The sequence below is a fragment of the Phacochoerus africanus genome, chromosome 1 (genome assembly GCF_016906955.1).
Source record: "Phacochoerus africanus isolate WHEZ1 chromosome 1, ROS_Pafr_v1, whole genome shotgun sequence".
NCBI classification, from domain to species: domain Eukaryota; kingdom Metazoa; phylum Chordata; class Mammalia; order Artiodactyla; family Suidae; genus Phacochoerus; species Phacochoerus africanus.
The window spans coordinates 155,388,657-155,414,761 of NC_062544.1; the positions used below are offsets into that span (position 1 = coordinate 155,388,657).

The 26,105-nt window shown below is 51.1% G+C and overlaps 1 protein-coding gene across 1 annotated transcript in view; it reads right to left on the reverse strand.

Annotated features, from left to right (window-relative positions):
* The window catches only part of SLCO2A1 (solute carrier organic anion transporter family member 2A1), an 81,998-nt gene that overhangs the window by 13,252 nt on the left and 42,641 nt on the right, over positions 1-26,105 (reverse strand). Inside the window, exons 3-8 of the mRNA XM_047782840.1 lie at positions 25,224-25,386; positions 6,666-6,893; positions 5,764-5,862; positions 3,357-3,493; positions 755-833; positions 123-287 (exon numbers count right to left, since the gene is read on the reverse strand). Coding sequence (XP_047638796.1) covers positions 123-287; positions 755-833; positions 3,357-3,493; positions 5,764-5,862; positions 6,666-6,893; positions 25,224-25,386 — 871 coding nt within the window. The remainder of the gene's footprint in view (positions 1-122; positions 288-754; positions 834-3,356; positions 3,494-5,763; positions 5,863-6,665; positions 6,894-25,223; positions 25,387-26,105) is intronic.

Here is a 26,105-nt window from a genome sequence, read left to right on the forward strand (position 1 = left end):
AAAATTCTTTCTCTTGGGCAAGAACCCTCTGGTTCCTGTCTGTGTCCGGTCTGGCTGCGCCTGTCCTTGGATGGGCGGCAGGAGAGCCTGGCGGCGGCAGCAGCAGCGCCCTGGGGACTCACCGATGAGGAAGTTGGCATAGGCCGCCGAGGCGCCGTACTGCTTCTCGAGGAACTTGTTGAGGAAGGTGGAGAGGCCGGCAATGACAGAGGAGAAGGTGCACTGGGCCAGGACCACCAGCATGAAGAGCGGGTTCATCAGGAGCCGCAGGAAGATGCGGGGGAACCCTGTGAACAGACCGCCCTCAGGGCCGGGCCTTGGGGCAGTGGTCACAGGGGTCTGTGACGCTGGCCGCTGCCCTTCCTCCCCCCGGGGCAGAAGCCAGGCCCCAAGCTGTTCAGGGGCCAGCTGGGGACACACAGCACTCAGGCTCCCCTCCGTGTGCTCATGGGCTGAATGAAATGAGGACGGGCCTGGAAGAAATCAGGCGGAGGGTGACTATACATGTGAAGGGAGGGAGGCAGACATGGGCCAGACAGTGGGGGTGGGGTTGCCTCGGCCTGAATTTGGGTTGCCTGGTATCTGTAAAGTAGCCATCAGCAGGGCCCCTGGCAGAAACCCTCATGAGGGATGGGCCCATTTTAGACCACCTGCTCTTACTGCCCCTCACCACACCCAATGCCACACGGGCTGGGCTACCCCGACTGCCCGGCCCCAGGCCAGCCCACCCAGGGCCGCCGGGCCACTCAGTTACGTTTAATGAAATCCACCAGGGAGCTCCTTGGCTTGGCCTCCTCCATCTTCCTTGCCTCGTCCGCCATGGCAGGGGTCCTCTGAGGGCAGCAAAGGGGGTGGAGGTTAATGGTCCAGGTTCCCTGAAGCCACCATCTTCCTTGGGCCCCTGATCCTTCTAATCTTAGTGGCTCACGGCTGGGCAGTGGTCAGCCACCCCGGGTGTGTGTGGGACTGTGTCCAAAGCAACTATCACTTGTATGTCAGGGATCTGGTGCTTTGGCCGCCAACCAGAACGCATCTGTGCCAGGGCCTCCCCTGGGCAGATTATTGTACATCTCACTGTTGACTGATGCCAAAAGGCATCTGAGTGGGTCTCAGCCCTTGTCTGTCTGTCATGGCTACACATCTTCCCTGTCCTCAGATTCCAGGAGCCGAGGGCTTCTGGGACATTAGGGTCCACAGTGACCTCTGTTTCCAGCTCTCTCTTTCGAGCTTCTCTAAGGAGTGCCTGCCTCCTTTTGGCCCCTTGAGTCCTGCTCCAGGCTCTGACCTGGTCTTAGCCTGCACTCTCTGTGCATCCCCCTCAATGAACTCACCCACCACTTCTGCACTTGTCAGCCGCAGCCTGGGGCCCCCAGCTCTGAGCCACCACACAGACACAAGGCCCCCTGAGCGCCAATGCCACTGGGATCCCCAGGGGACTCATCAATAGACCCAGGAGCTCCCATTCATTTAGTGCTTCCTCCACAGTGGGCATAGTGCCCAGCATTCCAAGTGCATTGTCCCTTCCTCATAGGAGGCTTCTGAGATTAGGTACTCCATCTTGGGTATTTTAAAAGAATTAAAAAATTTTTATTTTCGGGTCATACCCATAGCACGTGAAGGAAGTTCCTGGGCAAGGGATCAAACCCACACCACAGAAGTGACAACACTGGATCCTTAACTGCTAAGCTGCCTGGGAAGTCTATCTCCTATGTTTTAAAGCAGAGGAGGAGTTCCCTGGTGGCTCAGGGGGGTAAGGACCTGGCATTGTCACTGCATGGCTCTGGTTACTGCCATGGTGCAGGTTTGATCCCTGGCCTGGGTGCAGCCAAAAAGGGGCGGGGGGCAGAGGAAGCTTAGGAGCAAGGAAACTTGCTTGCCTAAGATCCCTCAGCTAGTTTATAAGTAGCAGAGCTGGATTCAGACTCAGATCTGCCTGAACCCAAACCACCATGATGTACTGCCAACCTCTGAAATTCTTCCCCAAGACAAGCTGAGCGCCTCCTCACCTAGCTGGGCCTAGATCTCACACGCCTCACTGTCAGTCATCCAGCTCTGCCTCTGGCTCTCAACCTTGCCACAGACTTTAGCCCCTCTGCTCCTCCAATCCAGCTCACTGCTGAGTCCTTCTCAGCAGCCCATCCAAGAACATTGACCCCTGCCCTTGGCTCAGCTACTGGGCAGCCATCGCCCTGGTCCTCAGCTGCACCCCCATCTCTACACTCATGACTTCCCGACTCCCCAACCTTTCCCTTGACCTATCTGCCACAATGCCACTAGAGCAGTCACCAGTCACTGCAGTGCCTCAGAACAAGCTTTAGACCCTTCACCCTAATGTCAAGGTCCCCACCCAGATTTCTCCTCCCTGTTTTCCACTTGTATCTCTTCCTCATTTCTTTCTCCAATAGATATGAGTGAAAGATGCATGGCAGGTCAGTCTGCTCCAATATGCTCCACTCTCAGCCCACCCTCACACCCTGTAGCACTAGGAATCCCCTTCTTACTCAGTCCTTTAGGATTAGACATGACTGGCTCCATTAAGTGCAAAAGTCAACTGTGCCGGGCCACATCTTTGCCTTTTATTGGCTCTTATTTTTTATTCTCTTTCTTTTTTGACCACCCCACGGCATATGGCGTTCCCAGGCTAGGGATCAGATCTGAGCCACGGTTGTGAACTACCTCATAGCTGCAGCAAGGTTGGATCCTTAACCCACCGTGCTGGGGCCGGGATCAAACCTGTGTCCCAGTACTGCAGAGATGTCACTGATCCCATTGTGCGACAGTGGGAACTCTGGCTCCTAATTCTTTATCCCCCTTTATTATTTATTTATTTTGGGGTCTTCCATTCTTTTAGGGACTCACCTGCGGCATACGGAGGTTCCCAGGCTCAGGGTCTAATCTGGCCGGCCTACGCCACAGCCACAGCCGCACCAGATCCGAGCCGCATTTGTGATCTACACCACAGCTCAAGGCAACACCGGATCCTTAACCCACTGATCGAGGCCAGGGGTCAAACCCGCAACCTCATGGTTCCTAGTCGGATTTGTTTCCGCTGCTCCGCGATGGGAACGCCCCTCTTTATCCCCCTTTAGATGAACTCAGTGTTTCCCAAACTACATTCCCTGGAGCCCTTCCAATCCCTGAGATGCTAACATGGTGAGGGAACACTGAGGAGATGCCATCTTTTGGAACATTACCAGCACTCTCACCTCTCGACGCCTTTGAGGAATCCTGCATTATGTTTAGATTTCACCCAGAATTCACTTAACTTGCTGCAACTTAGCTCTGTTTATCTTCTACCCCTACCTCCTTTTTTGAACTCTCATAATAGGGACAATTGTGGGTTCTCAGAAGCTTACCTCCATCCCTCTGGACATCGCTCGAGGAAAGAAAAAAAAGGGGAAAGAGGAGACAACCAAGGAGGCCGAGGAAATGAGCAGGCCCAGCCACCAGGCTCCTATCCACCGAGGGTCTCCAGGGCTTAAGTTAACCATAGCTGGAAAGAAAGCAAAGGACAGAAGTGTTTGTTGATTGAATGCTCGACCTGACCCTCCTGGAAAGAGACCCTCTGATCAGGGGGGATTTCTCCCCATGATGGAGAAGAGGTAAGCCATGAACTAGCACCTTGGTCATGATAACATTCCCTCTCCAGGCTATTTTAGGTCTTCCCAGAGAATGGAGGCCACTGGGAGGATCAGGGAGGTTCATCTCAGCTCCTCCAAGGTCAAGGCTGGCAAGCACTGTTTCATCAGTCAATTTCAAACCTATGTCCTCGTGGTATCCAAACCTTCCCTCTTAATCATTAAATGCTACTGCCTTCCAATTTTATTGATTCCTAAGAAAGGAAGCCTCATAACCCTCAGATGCTCGAAAAACCAATCATCCACAGAGTGGGTTTCCAGGCCTCGAAGGAGATGCTTTCTCCCGGCAAGTTTCCCTTCCACATTTAAGGGTATGCCATTGTGTTTCTCTTTGTAAAGAAGCTACATGGGCATGGGAGGAGGGAGCCGATAGCAGAACGGCCCTCAGCCCAACACTGTCCTGGGCACTGTCCCTGGTGGCCTGGGAGCTCAGTTGCTGGTCTCTTTGGGCAACTAAGAGGCAGAACTCAGCACAGAAAGTGCCAGTCAGGGGCAAAGATGGCTTGACCCTGAGCAAACAGCTCCCCCAGCTTCGCCCTTTCATTTGAAGTACAGGTGGATGACACTGAGCAGATGACAGTGGTCAGACAGTCCCGGGGACAGGGGTCTGTGGGCTCTGGCAGCATGACTGGGTTTAAGTCCTGCCTATACTCTTTGTGAGACAGGCAGGCTCTGATTTGTATGCTGGGCATGGGGAGGAGGCAGTGTGATTTCTGAGGTTTCCGAGGGTCTGGCCGTGAGAACTTACCTACCACCCACACACTCCCCATGCGTTCCCCCTCTTGGCTTGGTCCAGGTGGTTTCCTGCTCCTGGGAAGGCCCTGCCCATCACCCCCTGTGGGATTCCTACCCACATGACACACAGACTGCAGACATCACCTCCCTGGGAGGCCCTCCCTCATCACCTCATGCAGGAGGGCTCTTCCTACCTTGGAACTGCCAAAGCTCTTTGCTGGTCCCTCTTTCACAGTGCCAGCCCTCCTTGCCTTCTGGGAGGTGGAGGGTGTAGGACAACCTTAAAACAGCCATACCACCCTTGCAGGATCCAACCTAGGCTGGCTCCCTGAATGGTTAACTCACTATGTGTGTTCTTGTCTATGGACTACATTTCCTCATCCTAAGACACACAGTGGCTTAATCCATATCATTTTTTTTGGAAGAGCTCACTCCTGTCAATTTCAATAGCTATCAGGCATGTTCTAAACATTAGAACAACTCTATTTCACTGCCATTAACCCCATTTTACAGATGAGGAAACTGAGGCACAGAAAGATGAAGCTATGTGCCCAAGATCACTCAGCCAGTAAGAGATAGAACCAGGATTAGACACAGATTGTCCACGACCTGTGCCCACATGATTAACCCTGATGTTATACCGTTTGGAAGAGGGTCATAATCCATGTGTATATTTTATGTGGTGCTTCATCTTTTCTCCAAAAGAGCTCTTCTTAAAAAATTTTTAAAAATCAAAACCATCTTAGAATTAAAGAATTATAGAGCTATTTTTAATACCACCACCATGATGGGTAGTTGTGGTAGCAACACCTGAGGCCCTGCCCCGTGTCTCAAGGTTTCCTGCTGCATGTCTTGAGGGCAGAAAGTATGTTTTCTTCAGCAGTGCATCCCTCAGTGTCCAGCATGGGCCCTGGTTAGAGGAGGTGCGTACTGTCTGCTCCCGCTGCCTTACAACTGCAGCAGTGAGCAAGTGAATGGTGGGGGAGGTAGGGTCACAAGGAGCATTTATTGATTTTTTAATTTATTTATATTTTTTTGCTTTTTAGGGCTGCACCAGGGGCATATGGAGATTCCCAGCCTAGGGGCTGAACCAGAGCTGCAGCTGCTGGTCTACACCACAGCCAGAGCAACACAGGATCTGAGCCACACCTGCGACCTACACCACAGCTCATGGCAACGGCGGATCCTTAAGCCCACTGAGCGAGGCCAGGGATCAAACCTACATCCTCATGGATACTAGTCGGGTTTGTTACCACTGAACCACAAAGGGAACTCCCGGGGGCAGTGAGCATTTAAAGTTGGAGCCTCATCCTCTGCCCTGATCGCCTGGGAGTTGGGGAGGCTGCTTCAAGGGACCAGTGGTGGGACGAGCGTCCCTGCACACACTCACCTGTGTCCACCCTGCCGTAGTCCACAAAGATCTGCAGCATGACCGAGCCCAGCAGGTAGCCGAAAGCCGGTCCGAATACAGAGATGGCAAATAAGATGGCTGGAAAGGGGAGAGAGAAAGGAGCCTGAGGGGGATGGGCAGGGTGGCCGCACCGGGCTCTTTCCCTCCCTGAGGGATTCCTGAGAGGTCACCTCCTCTGTCCCCTGGCCTTAAAACAAGGCCAGAGCCACTCAAGATCCTGAGACATGAAGAACCAAAGCTGTTTCTCCTCCAGCCAGATACCAGAGAGATCCGCTTGCTGTGGGGCGGGGGGGGAGATGGCTTCCTGGGCATTTACAGGTGCTGCCCAGTCACATGCAGTGGTGAAGCTCCCTGCAGGTACGATGTGGCAGGCCTGGTGGGAGCTTGTGGGGCCACAGAACCTGTGGGCGTGGTCTGTTTGGTTTGGGGCTGGGCCCTGGGAATGCTCAGTGTAGCTTATTCCAAGGGAAGGATTTGAGTAGTCAGATGGTCATCGGCTATGTCTGTTCTGCATGCGCTTCTTTGAGGCCAACTTGTCTCTAAGTGGCCGGCTCAGAAGATCCATGGGCCCCACCTGTGCCAGGACTGGACGGCAGCAGGAGCTCCTGCAGGTTGACGAGCTGCCCTGTGTCGGGCCCAGGGCCAAGGGGTCACATACATCCCTCAGGTGCTCCCCTGCTCCCAGTGCACAGAGACTGTGAGCCCCATCCTGCTGGTGAGGGGTGGGGGCCTGGGCTCAGCCTCAAGCCCAGGATCACACAGCTGTGGATCCTGGAGCTGGCACTCAAACCAGGTGTGTCAGATCCCCAAACCTCTGCACGCACTGGCTGGGCCACGTCAGGACCTGACTCCACCCTGCAGCCCCTTCAAGCCCGACTCACAGATGTACAGGGGCGAGTTGTTGGGCTCTGAGAAGTCGTCCACATAGGAGATCCCAAACGGCTGGATGGGCACCGTGCCAATGCCTGCCAGCAGCTGGGCCACCACCATGAGACCCCACACGCTGCTGGTCTCCTTCCGGGAGTCCTGGGTGCTGCTGTGGCACTTGCTGGGGGGCAGGCCCTGCCAGTGTTTCTGACAGAGCTCGGCCTGGAGGCGGCTGCTGTTCCCTGCAATGAGAGAGTGGGTGCTGGTTACCTCACCCCACCCCGGGAGCCTGGCTGCACCAGCTGGCCTCCAGACCTGGCCTTCCTCCCAGTCCTTCTGGGAGTGGCTCTGGAATAAAGGGCAGTGGAGTGTGGGCTCCCTGCTCTGATGGGGGCAGCCCTTATGGGGTGGGACATCCATTCCTTCTCCTCTCTGGGTACAGGCAGGGGGCTGGGCAGGGAGGGATCAGTGTCTTCCTCTGTGGAGACCAGGCCACCCAGCTGGGAAAGGCAGAGCTGGGATCAACACCCAGGCTTGTGGGCCTTCAGCCCCCCTGTGTGCAGCCTCAGGCTCAGGCCCCCAAGGGGTGGTTCCCTTTAGCAGGACAAAGGTCATTCTGTCCCACAGAAGACAGTGTTACCCCCAGACTGGGATGCTCCCCTGAGGTTGTGGCACCCAGAGCCCTCGCTCCTGGATAAGCCTGACTCTCGAAGATGTTGCATGTCCTTACCAAACCTGGGCAGCTCCTAAAGATCAAGAACTTGATCAAGAACTTGAAGGGACTTTGAGACCCTCTGGTTCAACTCCTCATGCTACAGGTAGAGGGCTGAGGTTGCCCTTGTGTGAGGGCCCCAGAGGCCCCAGGGTGGCCTGTGGGCACCAGTGCCTGTGGCTTTGGGGACCTGGCTAGGCTGGACTGCCACTCCGAAGCCACTGTTTTCAATTTGGCCAACACTGAACAATCAGCATTGTCAGCTCTCCAAGGCCTTGAGGGCCCTGGAGAGCTCCTTTTCATGAGGTGCCTTCTTTTCCAGCCTTGTGGAGGTGATGGAAACCGCTGACGTCACTGATCCCACTCCATGGGGTTCAGCTTCATTTTCATTTGTGGTCCTCCCAGAGAGGGCAGAGCTCTGAGCTGGGAGGACCTCGGAGTCCCATGGAGAGAGAAAACAAGGGCCGTGGATGAGGCTTGCCCATCATCACACTGGACTCTGCCCAGTGCTGTTGAGCTCAGGGCTGCTCTGGACAGTGGGGCCTGGGAGGGGTCTGCCTTCCTCATGGTCCCCTCTCCTCACCCAGAAACACGTGCTTCGTCCAGCCTGGCCCCTCATCTCCTGTCCTCCACACTGATGTTTGCATAGGATACATGTGAAAACTGCTGGCCCAGGGGCTCCCCCATGCATCAGGAAGGCCTCTCCCAGGAAAGGCAAAGGGGCCAAGATGCCTGTCTGCTCAAGGTCATCCAGATCTGACACCAGCTCTGTGCAGGGAAGCTGTGGGCAGCCAGGCCAGCGGCCAGCCCTGGACTTTGGTTAGTGTCCCTCTGTACCCTCCTCCTCCTCCCACCCCACACGCACTATCCCACATTTCAATGCAGGGTTCGGTTAGAGAGTGGTCCAGCCAAACAGGGAAACAGGAGGCAGCCTCTTAGAATTAGATTGGGGCTGCAGCCTCAGTGACACAGAAAGTCAGCTGTCACATCTTGTAGATTCAAAAGACAAGGAGTAGTTTGGCGAAGAGTATGATCCTTAATTTATGCAGCCTCATCGAACAGGCAGAGAAAGTGTGGAAGACCATGGCTCTCTCGCGGTGATGGGACTGTGCTGTGACTTTGTGTGTGTGTCTGTGTGTGCGTGTTTGCCTCAGTATACTTCCTAATTCTTGTGTAATGAGCACATGATGTTTTTGAAATAAAGCAGCCATAAAAGCTTTTAAATTAAAACTATTTTTTCATTAAAAAATGTAGCTCCAGGGAGTTCCCGTCGTGGCGCAGTGGTTAACGAATCCGACTAGGAACCATGAGGTTGCGGGTTCGGTCCCTGCCCTTGCTCAGTGGGTTAACGATCCGGCGTTGCCGTGAGGTGTGGTGTAGGTTGCAGACGCGGCTCGGATCCTGCATTGCTGTTGCTGTGGCGTAGGCCGGTGGCTACAGCTCCGATTCAACCCCTAGCCTGGGAACCTCCATATGCTGTGGGAGCGGCCCAAGAAATGGCAAAAAGACCAAAAAAAAAAAAAAAATGTAGCTCCAGTTGAACAATGTCTTTCCCATTTGTTATTTCTTTGTTCCATAGCTGTTGCCCTAGGCCTACAAAAGTATGCAGCACGCTGGGGCTGAGTTTCTCTGCCCATCCCACCTCCTCCACCGTCTCTCCCTGGTGGGGTGTTAACTCTTTCTCTGATGTACACACTCTACTGTAGAGACCCAAGTCCCAGGGCCAGAATTTTTAAACTTCCATTCACTGCACCGGCAGACGCTGCCAAGGCTATGACATACATTGCGTCCTACGCACAGAGGTGACTGGGCCAGAGCTGGTATTTGAACCCATGTGTGCCTGACTCAAAGTCCTTAATGAAATCAGGTCTGAAATGGCAGCTTTGAAAAGACAACACACATTTTATAGGGATAGAGGAGCCAGGCCTGGGGAGATTCTGCTAGTTACATTCAAACTCATGAGCCCTCTGACCTCTGTAGGTGGCTGGGAAGTTTCGCCTACTTCCTCCCAGGCAGAGGTGTCCTGGAAAGGGGCTGGCTGCTGGTTGGGAGTGTTGCTGAAATCTCAGACAAGGAGATGAAACAAACACACAGTATCAAGAGTTAAGACATGGATTTTGGTGAAATAAGCCAGACACAGAAAGACAAATACTGTACGATCTCGCTTATAGGTGGAATCTCAAATAGTCAAACACATGGAAGCAGAATAGAATGGGGGTGGCCAGGGGGCTTTGAGGGTGAAACAGGGAGGTGGTGATCAAGGGTATAAGTTTCAGTTATGTCAGATAAGTTTTGGAGATCTACTACTAGAAAGCATGGTGGGGGGCATATAGATAAACATACACATTGTATACTTAAAATTTACCAAGAGGGAAGTCCCCGTTGTGGCTCAGTGGTTAACAAATCCGACTAGGAACCATGAGGTTGCAGGTTTGATCCCTGGCCTCGCTCAGTGAGTTAAGGACCTGGTGTCACTGTGAGCTGTGGTGTAGGTTGCAGGCTCGGCTCAGATCCCGTGTTGCTGTGACTCTGGTGTAGGCCGGTGGTTACAGCTCCCATCAGACCCCCAGCCTGAGAACCTCCATATGCCTCAGGCACAGCCCTAGCAAAAGACAAAAATAATAATAATAATAATAATAATTTACTAAGAGGGTAGATTTTAAGTATTCTTAAAACACAAACACACACAAATAATAAAGGGACAGGAGGAAACTTTGGGACATGATGGATATGTCTGTAGCCTTGATGGTGGTGACGATGTCACAGTTATATACCCATCCTCAAACTCATCAAGTTTTATACATTAATATACAGATTTTTACATATTAACCATATCTCACTCAAGGCATTTAAAACAAAGGAAAGAAAATTTTGTTTTAGCTGTGTGGCCTTAAGCAATTTCTCAACCTCTCTGAGCCTGTTTCCCTGTAGGAAGAAACCGTAAGGTGACTGAATAGGGAGCATCCCTATGGGGCATTAAAGGGCTGAAAGGCTATGATTTCAGAAAGCATAGTAGGCATGAAAAGTTGGACCAGCTGGTCAGTCAGTGTGGCTGATGGCCATGCCTGCCTCCCTCTAGGAAGGCCAGTGTGGCTCAGTGATGGTGCAAGAGCCTGATTCTCAGGAAGATCACTTAGGTCTGAAGGCCCAAAACTGTGACACGTTCCTGCTGAGAAAGAGACCTCAGGATAGCCCACCCCTCACTTCACTCAGGGCCACTTTCACCAACACTGGCCTGTGTCCAACACTCACAGACAGGGCTGTGGTGCTGGTAGACTCAGACCCATCCCCAGGGGAGACCCAAGTGGCTGTGGGTAGGCAAGACCCGCAGATGTTGGAAGGGCTGGACTGGGAGCCTGGGACCCAGATTCTAGTCCCGAATCTGTGACTCCCCATGTCAGTGACTTTGACTTTGAAAGACCTCAGAGGATTCCGAGAAGGGGCCATGCACTGCAGAGGGTGGGCAGTTGCCAGAGAGCCAGGCGGGCAGAATGTCAGGCTCACAGCTCACGGTGCACTGGGTGTGGGGGCCACACAGGACACCCGAGCAGATGAGCATTTACATGCTATGGGCTGTGCTGGTCTTTAAAAAAAGACCCCACTAGGCTTCTCGAGCCCACACAGGCATGTTCAGGACTGAGGGCAGAGCAGACTGCCTGGCCTGAGAACCCTCTGACTCGCACTGCCAACTGGCCAAGTGCAGCCGTGCGGTCATTCAAACAATTGGCACGCACGCCCTGCTCACTTCCCTCTGCCAACTTTGAGTTGACGCACGTCTAAAGGGCTCATAAATACAGAAGCTGCTGCCAAGTTCTCAAATGGGTATTGCTTTTCAGAAGAGTCAAATAAATTGTGAGTAGGTTTCATTCAAGGAAATGAGCCAGGTTTGAAATTCTCTAAAACTGTGAGCAGCTGTTACTTGCCAATGTGCTTGGCTGAGCTGCCGGTCTCTGACTAGGTGTGACAGCAGCTCCCTGTCACATGTTGTGCTGTTGGCTATCGGGAGGCAGGGTTAGGGCTCCCTTATGTGCGAGAGTGGCATAACGGTCACCCAAAGGCAAATGACCTCACGGGGAAAGAGGTGCAAAGACTGGCCCTTGCTGCCAGTGCAGCTGCTAAGGGACCACACCCAGGCCGGTCAGCTCATCACAGGGAGAGCCGGGATGCTGCGTCCTGGAAAGACACCTGGAGAAAATTCCATTCACTTTCATTTGTTCAGTTACTGGGCTGAAAGTGACTCTGCTGGGGTGCTGAGACAGGCGCAGGTGCTGCCCCGCCAAACTCTTCTGTCTGCTGTGATGTACACACCATCAGAGAAGCAGCCACAACCCTGCCTGGTCAACTCAAAACCACAATGAGATATCACTTCACACCCATCAAAAACCAGAAAACACGTGTTGGGTAAGACGTGGAGAAGTTAGAACCTTTGTACATTGCTGGTAAGAAAGTAAAATGGTACAGCCATTGTGGAAACCAGGATGGAAGTTCTCCAAAAAGCTAGAAATAGAACTACCGTATTCTCCAGAATTTACAGTTCTGGATATTTACTCTAAAGATTTGGAAGCTGGGACTTAAACAGATATTTGTACACCAGTCTTCACAACAGGATTATTCACAATAGCCAAAAGATGGAAACAACCCAAATGTCCATCGAGGGATGAATGGATAAACAAGGTGATATATGTGTACAGTTGAATTCTGACACATACTACTTAGAAAATGAATGAACCTTGAAGATACGGTGCAAACTGAAATCAGCCTGACCCAGAAGCACAAAAGTTGCATGATTCCATTGATAGGAAGAACCTGGAATAGACAAATTCATAGAGACTGAAAGTAGAATGGTGGTGCCAGGCAGGGGCTGGGGGAAGAGGGGATGGGGCCTTAGTGATTAGTGGATAGTTTCAGTCGGGACATGAAAAAGATCTGGAGATGGATGGTGATAATGGTTATACAACAGTGTGAAGGTACTTAATGCCATTGAATTGGACATATTCAAATGGCAAATTTGTTATGTTTATTTCACCACCATAAAAGAATATATAGCCTGGTATCCACTGAGCTGGGAAAGGATCGTGGGCCAGGGAGCACATGGGGGAGCACCAAACTCAGTGTCTCCTGGAGAGAGGGTTTGGGAAGGATTCCTGGAGAAAGTGGCCTCTGGGCTGAGAAGAATCCACAGGAGGAGACAGAAGGGAAGGAGAGGAGCAGCTCAGAGGTTCGGTGGGGTTGGTAAAGCAAACACCTACAGGATGAGCCTGGCCGCTCCTGGAGGGCTGGTGTGTCCCTCGAAGGGGCCTGGACCACAGCCCAAGGGTGAAGTGCGAAGATCGTGAGAGTGCAGTTCAACTAACACACTGGATCAACTTGCACCACTTTGCAAGGCTGCGTGCAAAGAGCAGAATCGACCCAGTCGACAGCTACTTGGGCAGTAAAACAGGACAGGCGAGGCTGCACGTTGCACAAGAGGCAGGCAGGGCGTTCTGGTCCACACCACAGCTGTGCACGTGGGGATGCCCAGCCCACAACCAGTGTGTGTAAGGGACACAAGGGGGAGCAGGAGCCTGAGAAACAAAAAGGTCCAGAGAGTAAGTGTTTCTCTTTTCTGGATTCTAGTTCTTGATTGTGCTGATTCTTACTATTTTCCTCAAGTCACATTTATTAGAACCTTGTTGCCAGCTTGGCTGGCAAAATTATTTTTTGTGGGCCATTCGATGGCCATCGAGGATCATAAAGATGTTGACTGGCTTGTTAAGTCTTTACATGGCACATTGCACGGTGCACTGATGCCACAAACACCTTCATGAAATTTCACCTCGTGAAGTGTTCAGGAGGCAGACCTCTCTGGGGATCTTTCAATGGTTATCACCAACTTCTAGAATGTCAGATTACATGTCAGAAACTGCCTTTATTAAAAACGTGTATTTTAGGAGTTCCCGTCGTGGCACAGTGGTTAACAAATCCGACTAGGAACCATGAGGTTGCGGGTTCGGTCCCTGCCCTTGCTCAGTGGGTTAACGATCTGGCGTTGCCGTGAGCTGTGGTGTAGGTTGCAGACACGGCTGGGATCCCGCGTTGCTGTGGCTCTGGCGTAGGCCGGCGGCTGCAGCTCCGATTAGACCCCTAGCCTGGGAACCTCCATATGCCGCGGGAGCGGCCCAAGAAATAGCAACAACAACAACAACAACAACAACAACAACAACAACAAAAACGTGTATTTTAAAAATAATCAACTGGCTCCCATGAAATCCAAGTCTACTATGTTCCTCTTTTGCATTTCAAACTGACTCCAGATCTCCCAACAAAATTCTCTTTTCCTTATGCCAGCCCTAAATGGGGTCAAATCCACCAGGTCAGGCTCTGACACAGGGGAAAGGGGAAGGGCCCTTAAATCTACCTGGGTGCACTGCCTTCAAGAAAGGAAGCAGCAGCTGGCTGGCTGGTCTGGATGCTGGGTGCCTCGGACACAGGAAGAGCAGGGCGTGACAATGGGTAAGACCCGATGCTGCCTGGCTTGATGTGGAGACAGGTGTTTTTGTCAGAGACGGACAGAGGGTGGGCTACCCAAGAACCCAGGCCTGGGACTCTCTGCAGAGGGTGGCCGTGGCCAGCTCACTCTGGGGAGGACAGAGTCTTCTAGAATTTAGGCTCCTCTCTTAAAAAGAAGAAGAGGAGTTCCACTGTGGCTCAGTGGTAACAAACCCAACTAGTATCCATGAGGACAAAGTTGGATCCCTGGTCTCGCTCCATGGGTTAAGGATCCGGTGTTGCCATGAGCTGTGGTGTAGGTCGCAGAAGCAGCTCAGATCCCGAGTCACTGTGATTGTGGTGTAGGCTGGCAGCTGTAGCTCTCACTGGACCCCTAGCCTGGGAACTTCCATATGCCACAGGTACAGCCCTAAAAAGATAAAAGAAAAGAAGAAGAAGAAGAAGAAGAAAGACAGTGATGGAGGAGGAGGGAGGGAAAGACCTTGCATTAGGAGTCTTTTAGCAAAGCTGGGGGTCTCAGCTTTCCTAAGCCCACCCCACTGCTCTCCTCCCTGGATCAGATTCTTTAGCTTCTTTCAGGAGCTTGGCCCCTGTGAAGAAGAAAGAGCTTCCTCTCCCGTTTCTCAGGTGTTCCAGCAAAGGTCCTGTACCCGGGCTTCCTCACTGACCTACAGAAGCTCACCACCCTGCTCCTGCGACCTGCCCACCATGTCAGAGAAACATCTGCCTATCTCAGCCACTGCAAACTTGGCTTGCCTGCCTCCGCCTTGGGAGGCCTGGGAAAGGGAGGTCGGGGAGGGTTCGATAGCTGGCTGTCAGTCTGTTTCTCATCTTCCCTGAGGCCCCCTTCTGGAAGGCTCAGGTTTATCAGAGCACATTCTTCTTCCCACAAGACACCAGAGGTCTGGCTGTACCAGTTTTCACAGGGCTGTGAGATGCTAACTAGAAACAGGTCGGGACCTCTCCCCTCCACCAGCTACCCCTGCAGCAGCCCAGCTGCACGCCAGTCAACCTTCTGACTCACCCCACAATTCACTTCTGTGGAATCTCAGCTCTAATTTCTGGACAGATTTGGAAAGATAGGGGATGCTGAGGCAGGAAGGTCTACCTCCTGGAATGGTTCCCATGGAGGCAGGACAGATCTAGGCAGACCAAGGTCTGGTCGTTCCATTGTTCTAGGACACGCGTTCCAAGTGAGGCCAGGCTGAGGCCAGTGGGAGGCGGTCAAGGGTCTAATAAGAGGTCTCGGCTCAAAGATCCAGCACTAGGGCTGAGAGAGGACCCTAGAAGGGTGGAGCAACATAGGAAGGCCATGGTGAATGGGCTTTCCTTGGACTAGTCCTTCTCATCATTCTCGTAGAGGAAAGACAATTCTGCCAGGAGACAGGAGGGAGGCAGTGACCTCTCCTTCAGGTCATGGTCCTTGAGAGCCACTCATTACCTCCCTGCTCAGAAGGGGACATGGCTTGTGGGTGAGGAAGGCCAAATGCAGAGGAGGTTAGTAAGACCCAAACCTCCGGAGTAATCCATAGGAGAACAATGGGAATGGCGCCGGGGCTTCCAGAGAGTTTTCTGGAAGTGTGGCCAAGGTGCCACGGCTTTAGGCTATCAGCAAACTCCTGGAATCTCATTCAGAATGTTCCACTTTGAAGGACCTATTTCCTCATCCTCCTAAATTCAGCTGCTCAACAGTTCTTCCCGAAACTCTGACAACGCCCACTGGCAGCCTGGAACAGGCTGTCCCGAACTCACTCATGATTGAGATCTCAAAGTCATTTATAAAGTGGCTTGTTTGCAAATCAGAAGTGACTGGGTCCCCAGTGGAGTTCATGAAGCCTCATTAGTCCATCACGCCCCTGTGATAGTATGTGTTCTCTTCCAACTAGACTAAGCCTCCACTTAGAAAGGGATTTCTATGAGCATATGCATTTTGAATTTCATTTTGGGAAACCAGGAGGCTGTATTCTTTGGCACCAGCATAAACCAACAGAGTTGGAGTTGACAGCTGGATCACATAGTGGAGCAGTGGAAGGAATACCTATTTTGAAATCAGACCAAGCTCATATATATATATATATATATGTACAAAAAGACATATATATATATATTTGTCTTTTTGTCTTTTTCTAGGGCCACTCCTGCAGCACATGGAGGTTTCCAGGCTAGGGGTCCAATTGGAGCTGCAGCCGCCCACCTAAGCCACAGCCACAGCAACGCGGAATCCGAGCCGTGTCTGCAACCTACACCACAGCTCACGGCAACGCCGGATCCTTAACCCATCGAGCAAGGCCAGGGATCGAACCCGACACCTCATGGTTCCTAGTCAGATTTGTTAACCACTGAGCCACAACAGGAACTCCAGACCAAGTTCAAATCTTGGTCCTACCATTCACTGGTCAGGGAACTCTCAGAACCTCAGTCTCTTCATCTCCAAAACAGATGTAGGTAATAATAATAATACTGAACTTGCAATATTCTTATTCAGATTAAAACTAATGACAACACCATAACCTGAGATGCGGTGGTTGTACAATAGGATCAATTGTCATTCAAAGAAGCCAGAAATTTTGAGACATTTAAATGGATGAGGGATATGGCAGAACCTGGAGACAGGCAATATTGCCCAGGTTTTTACGAACTTGGAGACTTGGTCCCGAAACCAGTGATCAGCGCTGGTCACCAGGAATGGACGAGTTGCAGGGCAAGAGGGTTGCTTGTAAGAGTTCACATCCATGTAGGGAAAAGAGGGAGCTCAGGGGAGTGAAAGAGGGTTCTTCTGCTCTGCTCTCAAGATTGAGTTTCCAAGATTAGTTCTGAGGCTGAGGCTGGACACCCCTTCCCACATCACCACTCTGGCACTAGAGAGGCCATGGGGAAAGGCTTACATGTACTGCGGAGGCCACGTGACCAACAAGCTGGGCATGAGAGGCCAGGTCCACTGTGCACAGTGCCAAAGGCTGGCGAGGGGCTTGCCCCCTCCCACCCTCTTGCACAATAGCCTGCCCTTGAGAAACTGCAGCCTGGCTCAGGAAAGATGCATCGCCTGGCTCGAATCATCATCTAAATTGTTTTTCATTGCATAGAAGGAGGGAAGACACATACCTGAGGAAGAAGGATGGTGGCTCAGAGCCATTTACTTTTACCATTCGAAGAAATGCATGCTTAATTTGCACCCCCAATTGGGAGTGAAGCAGGACATATTGTTCACAGATTTATTAACAGGCTGATGAGGAGCAATTTGAAGGGGGAAAAAAAAAAAAGAGGATTAGCTGTGCCAAAATGAGTTCATCAAGAGCCAGTCATGCCAAACCAACCTCATTTCCTTTGTTAACAGGACTCCCAGACCAGCAGGAAGCCGTAACTTGGTGTTAGTTGACTGGAGGAAGCCTTTTGACAAAGCCTGTCATGATATCCTGACCCACATCCACATGAGATGCAGACACGTGGCTGAGAGTCCTCTAGGGAGAATGGCTCAAAGCTCGCCCAGTGCAGGCACCGATGGGCCAGTGCAACCAGGAAGACGGTGGCCCTCCCTGTACACCATGCAACACCACTGTCCTGGACCTGGGGAGAGCTGAGACCAGCTGACAAAATGGTGAATGACATGAATGACATGAAGCTGGTAGCAATGGCTAATAAGACAGTCCAGAGGCTGAAAATCTAATATTGGACCCAACGCTCTGAAGAGGGGCTCTGACCGAAGAGAATGAATCTAATGGAGTCGGTTGGGTTGCTGTACTAGAGATTCAGAGCCTGGGTGGTTTACCAACGACAGAATTATTCCTCAAAGATCTGGAGGCTGCTTGCCAGTGTGGTGAGAGCCAGGCTGCTGACTCCCTGCTGCATCCTCATGGAGCTGAAAGAACTCTTCTAGGAGCTCTCTGGGCTCTTCTGCAAGGGCCTTGACCCCACCATGGGGCTCCACTCTCATGACCGCCCCTCTTCCAAATACCTGGAATTCCACATCCTCTTTGCTGTTTCCTGTCTTGAGGCCTCCGAGGGGCACATCCCTCTGAGGTTGGGGCCAATCCAAGCCCTGAATCCTGAAGTCCTTTTGTTCCTGAGAGAAAGAAACTGCCCCTGCTGGTTTCCTGCCTCCTGGTGGGTGGCCCATTGCCCATAGGTGCCTTCTGGTTCTCTTGTCAAGCCTTTGGGGCACAGGAGGAATCTGGGCTTGGTGGGCAGCATCAGCCTCCTTCTCCCATCTGTGGTCCTCCATGTGTCCTCTGGGAATCTTCAGGAGCCTGAGGCCCCTGGCTGGAGGCAACAATGGTTCCTTCAACCACAGCCCCAGCAGGGCAGGGATTGGCACCCCGCTTCTGTGGGGCTACCCCCCACCCCCTGACAGTTTTCCTGGGGTTTCCAGAGCCACTGGAATAGTGACCTGCCTTTCTTTTCCCCACCCCAGGCGCTCCCCTCCACCCCCTGCCTTGGGTGGGCCCCAGACACACAGTCTTCCAGGGGTCCCCAAGACATGACTGTCCCCAGGGGAGCGGGACACAGCTTGCCCCTCAGGCATCCCCCCACACACCAGACCTAAAGCAGGCCTGTCCTCCCCCCTGCCCCTGACCCATTCCTGAACAAGGGATGTGACCAACAAGCCTCTGGGGGAAGGAGTGTCACGCTCAGTCCCTACTGGGGCCCAAGCAGGAGACCCTGGAGAACAAGGGATCTTACTTCCAGGCCAGCCAAGGGGGACAGTGACTCCCCCACAAAATAGATGTGAAGAGAGCCTGACAGAGGTTACGGTGCTCAGGTCAGCTGCTGGGGCCACTGCTATGGAGTTGCCCGTTCTCTGCGGCCCCCGCTCCTTGCCTGCTTTTCCGCTGATGTGCAGCACAGCGGCCTGGTGCTTTCTGTCACTTCTCCACACACGTTTCTCTTCTTCCCTATACTGCGCACTGAAAATATGTTCCACATCAAGGCTCATTAGCTTTGTTGTTCTCATCCGTTTGGGGCTCTTTTTCCGTCGGTTGACTTAATAACACCCATGTGTTTCGTGATTTTCTCAAACCCCTCTTGTTTTCTCTTCCTTTTCAGGTTAAATAGATCCAACTGGCCAGGCTGTGCAACTCCCGCCCCCGACCGTCCACCCCCCATCCCCCCAACACACACACTCCCCCTACCCCCATACACCCCACCTCCACCCCCCCACCCAACCCTGGCCACGCATCCCCCTACGTGTATACACCCCTGTCTCTGCCTCCACATCCACACAGACGCCCCACACTCCCCACAACCCCCACCCCCCGGCAGATTTCCTCCCTCGCGCACCTCCCAACCCCACCCTCCTCACCTCCACATTGGTCACCTCCCCTCACCAGGCCACTGCCTACACAGAGAAATGCCTCCCTCCCGCACAGAGCTGCACACAATCCCCCCCCAACTCCCTTCTCTGCACATGATGTGCCTTTCCCGTCCCCCCACAGCTTCAGAGCTGTGTCCCTCTCGCACCACGGCAGGGTGTTCACCCTGAACAGCCCTGAGCTCATGGTCCCTGAGCTGCTCTCCGAGGCTCAATGGAGTATGGTCTGCTTCAGAGCCCCTGTGCTCCACTGAGGAGGGGCTGCAGTCATGCCAGAGCCTGGGGATCCCCTCCACCCGCCCTGCCTAGGGACACCTCTGAGGTAGGAGTGTGGGTGAGGGTCAAGCAACTTCATGAATAGAGGAGAGCAGGCAACTCTTGCCTTTCTTCCCTTGACTGCTCCAAAAATACAAGTGACTCCCCCACCCTGCTTCGCCCTCAGGAAGCCCCCCTTCCTCGAGCATCCATTGTCTGCGTGGGGCCGACTTCCCCTGGACTTGGCTGGGAGCTCTCACAGGTTACACCTAGTCCCCCCAGACACTGGTTTCCGAAGACCCTTCTCTTATCTCCCCGGAGAACTGGTCTCGCATTGGCTTGTTTCCCACCTGCCCAAACCTCTTCGAGTTTTCCAGAAGCTGTCTTAGAGGCTTTGGCTGGGTAGCTAGTCTTTTCTCTAAAGGCGCCAGGCAGATTTCCGGACCCCACTGACATTTAGAAAAATCTAAACATTCATAAATGTCTGCATGGCCTTTTTAAAATTAGCAATTAGTTGTTAAAGGTCTCCGTGATTCCCACAACGTCCAGCCCCTCTTTAATTTTTTTTTCCTCCCAAAACACATAGTTAGTTTCCATTTCCCATGTTCATTTCTGGAGCAGCTGTGCTCCAGGGGAAGGAATCAGCCGTCAACACACGAAAATAGGTCTGGGGGGTCGTGACTGATGAGTAAGATATTTCAAATACCACATCAAGGGCCGGCAAAGAGAAACGTGCTGAGCAGCTAACACAGGCTGAGCACTTTACCTACACTCCTTCCTTTTAATGTTGCCCTCAGAACACGCTGCAAGAGGAGGTATTATTGTTCCCATTTTACAGATAAAGAAACTGAGGTTCAGAAAGGTGAAGTATGGAGTTCCTGTCGTGGCTCAGTGGTTAACGAATCCAACTGGGAACCCTGAGGTTGTGGGTTTGATCCCTGGCCTTGCTCAGTGGGTTAAGGATCCAGCATTGCCATGAGCTGTGGTGTAGGTTGCAGACGTGGCTCAGATCCCGCCTTGCTGTGGCTCTGGCATAGGCTGGCGGCTGCAGCTCCAATTAGCCCCCTAGCCTGGGAGCCTCCATATGCCTCAGGAGTGGCCCTAGAAAAGGCAAAAAAAAGACAAAAAGAAAAAAAAAGAAAGGTGAGGTAAAAGCTTGCCTAAGGAGACTTGGCAAGCAAACGGCTGGGCCGGGGTTTGAATGTCCAAGTCTATGCTCTGTCTCTACCCAGCACACCAGGTGGCTCCAACTTGAGAGTCTGGGAATAGAGCAGAGCAGCAGCCTAAGCCTCAGTTGAGAGAAATCCTACGGCCTCACACGCAAGGATGCAGCCAGGACTACACCAAGGGAGGGGCCCTGCTCTCCTGGAGCAGAGGTTGGATATAAGGTATTCGGTGAGGACCAGAGAGAAGCTGCCTTCAGATGCCCCCAGGATGCCCAGCCTATTGGCCGTGAGCTATTAGACTCTCCTCAGGAAGCAGGCGCTTCCTCATTTGGGACCCTAGTTTACCCAGCATGATACATGTATTGTCTCCACTGCTGCTTTTAAACGCCACTGCTTAATGGTTACTGCACGCGCCAGCCATTCGCTAAATTCAGAGCACATGCCCTTCAGGCCCCGCAGCCCTGCGAGGGAGGTCGGTTTTATAGAGGGAGCAACTGGGACTCAGCTGTGTAGGAAGGGGCCCAGGGCTGTGCCGTTAGGGGGTCTCAAAGCCCAGCCTCAGACCCAGGACCATCCAATGCCAGACCATTCCTAGATTCATGACGCCATTCAGAGTGGCGCAATTAATGAAATTCATTTGTTTCTGATGACCTTGCATAATTCAAAACTAAGTTCTCATAGGAATACACTGGAAGTAAGAGCCGCATTTCAAACTTTTCCCATGAAGTGAGACCTTGGGACTATTTGTATTTGCACACATTAGCACAGCACATGCCCACACTGCACTGGCACCCACAGCCTCAGTTAGAGCCCACGGATGTGGCTCCTGGACCCAAATCCTCCTCATCCCACCCCCTGGCACCAAGAAGATGCCCTGAAGGTAGCCCAGCCCTGAGCACTTCCAGCTGCTGCTCTGATCCCAGCCAGCATGAGGAAGATTGCATCCTGTTGTTGTGAATAGAATTTACACAAACAAAAAAACAATGAAGCTCACTTTCCTGGCCAGCGAGTCCTGCCTGCAGGCCGAGAGGCGAGCTGTGGTCCTTCCCATAGTCCCCTTCCTTCCTCTCTCAGTGGAGGGGGGCTAAGAACACTGAGGCAGAGTGTTTCCCTTGGAGCAGGGACGATGGTGATGGGAAGGACCCAAGTGGCAGACCATCCCTAACAGGGAGCAGAGTGATTGCTTTCAGAGCCCCGCCCGGCTCCAACCACCCTCCACCCTCCGTGTGGCTGCTCTTTGCGAAGCAAATGCCCTTGGTATGCAGCCCAGGCCAGGGGGGAGCCAGCTCCCAGGCTAAGCAGGCCACAGTGTGTGGCGCCTGGCAGGATGCCGTCCCCGCAGCCTGTCCCCAGCACCTCAGGCTCCCTTGCTGATTTCATTAGCCTAGTCTTCATGCTGATGGGGAAGGGCAGGGACCATGGGTCTGGAGTAGGTTTGGCACACGGCTCTCTGAAGGTGGCCAGCAGCCCGTGACTCTCCTACAGAGCTAGCCTCTGACTCCTTGTCTAGACAGAAGGGAAGAAAGAGCATGGCAGAACCCCTAGGTTTGGGTCTGTCTTCCTCCTGAGCCTCCTTGAAGCCTTAAATTCTCCAAAGAGATCCAAGGCCACCACAGTGAATTTATGAGACATGACTAGTTCACTAGCGATTACCATGGAGGTGCAGAAAAGACCAGAACTCAGCAAGCATCTCATCATTAGATCTCGCTGTCCCTGCTCCACTCTTTTTCCATTCCAGCCACCTACCCCCCCTCACTGTAGGTCTCACAACCTATCAAGGAATCCCTCCTAGCATTTCAGTGATTCATCCCTTGGACCCGATCTGCACATGTAACTAAAAAAAAAGAGAGAGAAAAAAAAAAAAACAGGCTGATATTTAAGCAAACAGGAATGTGTTACCCTTCAGTATAGCCCTGGGTGGCCCTTCTATCCTCAGACATCTTCAATTCTAATACCTGGGCCAAGAATAAGCATTTCAGGACTGGGCCTCTCACTTGCTGCTCCTACAAAACCACTGCCTCATCTTACATCCCTTAAAACAAATGCAAATTTTTCCCAAGCCAATACCTCATCATAAAATTAGCTCCAAAGCAGCAATGTTCCCAGGGTGCCAAGTAAATGCAAATACGAAACCATTCTTGGGGCTCTTTCCCACCCAGACCACACAACATTTCCACAGGAGGAAACATCCCACTGCTAATAACCCCACTGTCAAACATTACAGAACGTAAAGGAAATACTCCACCATGAATAAGGGCAAGCATAAGTGGAATGTGGGAGGATTAGCATTCCCAAAATTTGCACTAATAAAAACAATCTGAAAGAGACTGAAAAAAATACATCTTTTTTTTTTTTTTTGCCTTTTTTGCCTTTTCTAGGGCTGCACCGCAGCATATGGAGGTTCCCAGGCTAGAGGTCTAATCAAAGCTGAAGCTGCCAGCCTACACCAGAGCCACAGCAATGCCAGATCTGAGCTGCGTCTGTAACCCACACCACAGCTCACAGCAATGCCAGATCCTTAACCCACTGAGTGAGGCCAGGGATCGACCCCGCAACCTCATGGTTCCCAGTCAGATTCGTTAACCACTGAGCCACAAAGGGACCTCATGAAAAAATACATTTTTTAAAATTGAAGAAACCGAAACAAACATAGAAATTAAAAGGAAATACCAAGAAACCAAGAAAACAGAGCAGATAGATTTGAAAAACTATCATAATAACTTTTGGAAATTAGTAAAACATGTAGTCATTCATATTTACAATGTAAAGTATAGGTTAGACATCAGATGAACAGTGCTAGAGAGAGACTAAGTGAACAGAAAGACAGACCTGAGGAAATCTTACAGATGTGGCATAGGTGAACAAAGCAATGGAAATTATGAAAGAGAATTTAAGAGACAAGGAAGCCAGAAATGAAAATGTCACACACACACACACACACACACACACACACACACACACACATGAAGTTATAGAGGTAAGAATGGAGAAAACAGGCATATGCAATGCTGGGAACTTCTTTTGGCTGGGGACATTCAGAACTAAAGAAAAACCTTAGTCTTCAAAAGAAACAGCATACTGAAGTTCCAAACAGATAAATAAAAGTTAACCCCTACCAGACACCTTACAAGGAACAGGCAGAACAACAAAGAAGAGAGGAAATCTTAAAGGCAACTAGAGAGGAGAAACAGAATTTCTAGAAAGGAATGGCAATGACACTGATGAAGAAGTCCCAACACCATCAAGAGAAGCCAGAAGCCAGAGGCATGGAAACTTCAAACTGCTGAGAGGAAATAACTGTGAATTGAAAATCCTCTTCATAGCAAAACCATAATTCAGGAACCAGGGGGAGATTCAGACGTTTCCAGACATAGAGCTTTTTCTCACTCCTGGGCCCACCTGAAAGTAATGTTAAATGCTATACTTCAAGAAAAAGGAAGTTAAATCAACAAGAGTAGATGAAATGCCAAGAAGCTACAGTGAGCAAAGAAACCAGTAAATTTGTGGGTAAATATAAATACGTATTGACTTATTTGTAAATAACATCTATAATGATAATGACCACCGGGGGTGGCAGGGGGAGGTTAAAAACAGGCAGAACTAAAATACTGGTCAACAATTTCATGGAAGATGGGAGATGACAGTGAACATTCAAACATCCTAGGGTCCTTATTCTATTCTTCTGTTGGAGAATAGAGATATTCATCAGCTTTAGAGTTTGTCAGATCATAGTTCAAGGTTAAAATGTAAGGATAATAGTGAAGGATACTCTGTTCATGGATTGGCAGACTCAACTTTATGTCAATTATCCCCAAGTTGACCTATAAATTTAATGCCTGTCTAATCAAAATTCCAGAAGGACCTTTTTACATATAAATAAGCTGATTATAAAATTTACATGGAATGACCACCAGATGAGAACAGATAAAACAATTTTTTGGTTGTTGTTTTTGGCCACACCCAAAACATTTGGGAGTTCCCAGGCCAGTGGTCAAACCCTCCCCACAGCAGTGACCCAAGCCACTGAAGTGACAATGCCAGGTCCTTAACCTGATGAGCCACATGGGAACTCCAGACAAAACAATTTTGAAACAAAAGAACAGGGTTGGAGGAATCACACTACCCAATTTTAAGACTTCATTATAAAGCTGAAGTAACTAAGATAGTGTGGCAGTGGCAAAGGAACAGACACAGACTAGAACAGAAGAGAAAGTCTAGAAATAGACCCACAAAAAATATGGCCTATTGACTTTTGATAATGATGCAAACAATATTTAATGAAGAAAAGATAGTCTTTTTGACAAACGATGCTCAATTTAACACACACATGCAAAAGGAAGAAAAAGAACCTTATAAAAAACAAACTCAAAATGTAAAAATAAATCTATGACACTTAGAAAAGCACCCCGGAGACAATTTTCCTGACTTGAGATTAAGCAAAGAGTTCTTAACTATGCTCCCAAAGCGCAGGAGGATTGAGTGGATATCTTACAAAGTTGGTAGGGCTGCTTCTGGGGCAGCAGAAACCACTCTGGGCTATGCTGGCTTCTCCCACCATAAAGTTTCCTTGGCTTTTCTCCCCAGAGCATATATGAAAGTCAGAGCCCACGGAATTATCTTGAGGTGGGAGTGGAAGGCCACTTACCCACGATGGTCACGGTGTATTGGTACGGCTCGGAGAGGAAGTGGGGGAGGGTGAGGACGAAGGCCCCAGAAGCCAGGAGGAGACCCCCAATGCCAATCAGCCTCGGACGGTGCACACGGCTGCCAAAGTAGCTGACAAAGATGATGAGGACAGCGTTGCTGATCTGTGGAGAGAGCAGAGGAGCCAAGTGAGACCACAGGCTCTGATCTTACCCACCCACGAATGGGCCTGACTGTACCACCGCAGAGAGGCAAGAAGATACTTGATGTCGCCTAAGGGCCCAACAGAGCTTTGGTGCCAGCTTTCCCAGAGATCCTTGCCCTGGCCCGAGCAGGCAGTTTCAGCTTTCCCCTGTTGTCAGAAACCCTTCCCGGCCTCAGCCTTCTAGACCAGACCAAGGGAAGTATCTAGAGACCATGGAAAGCTCATAGCCTAAATTTCAACGATCTTAAGACCAAATCTGTTAGGGTAACATTTAAGAAAGCCTCCTCTTGTGGCTGGCTCCTCAGAACAATACACATTCCCAAACATCTATACATGTATGTGTAATGGGGTCACCTTGCTGTACAGTAGAAAATTGACAGAACACTGTAAACCAGCTATAATGAAAAAACCAAAAACCATTATATAAAAAAAATATACATTCCCTAACCAAACTCCCTAAAGACTCTGATTCTGTAGTCAGAATAACCACCAAGCCATAGGCACAATCTCATTTCATCATATAACAAGTTTCATTTTGCAAACGACAGAATTTGGGCTCAGAATATTAAGTAACTTGCCATGGCCGTGAGGTCAGGAGGTGGCTCAAGTAAGGACTGCCTGAGTTTAAAGTGCCCCATCTTTGTCTCATTTTTGTATTTTTATTTTATTTTTTCTGGC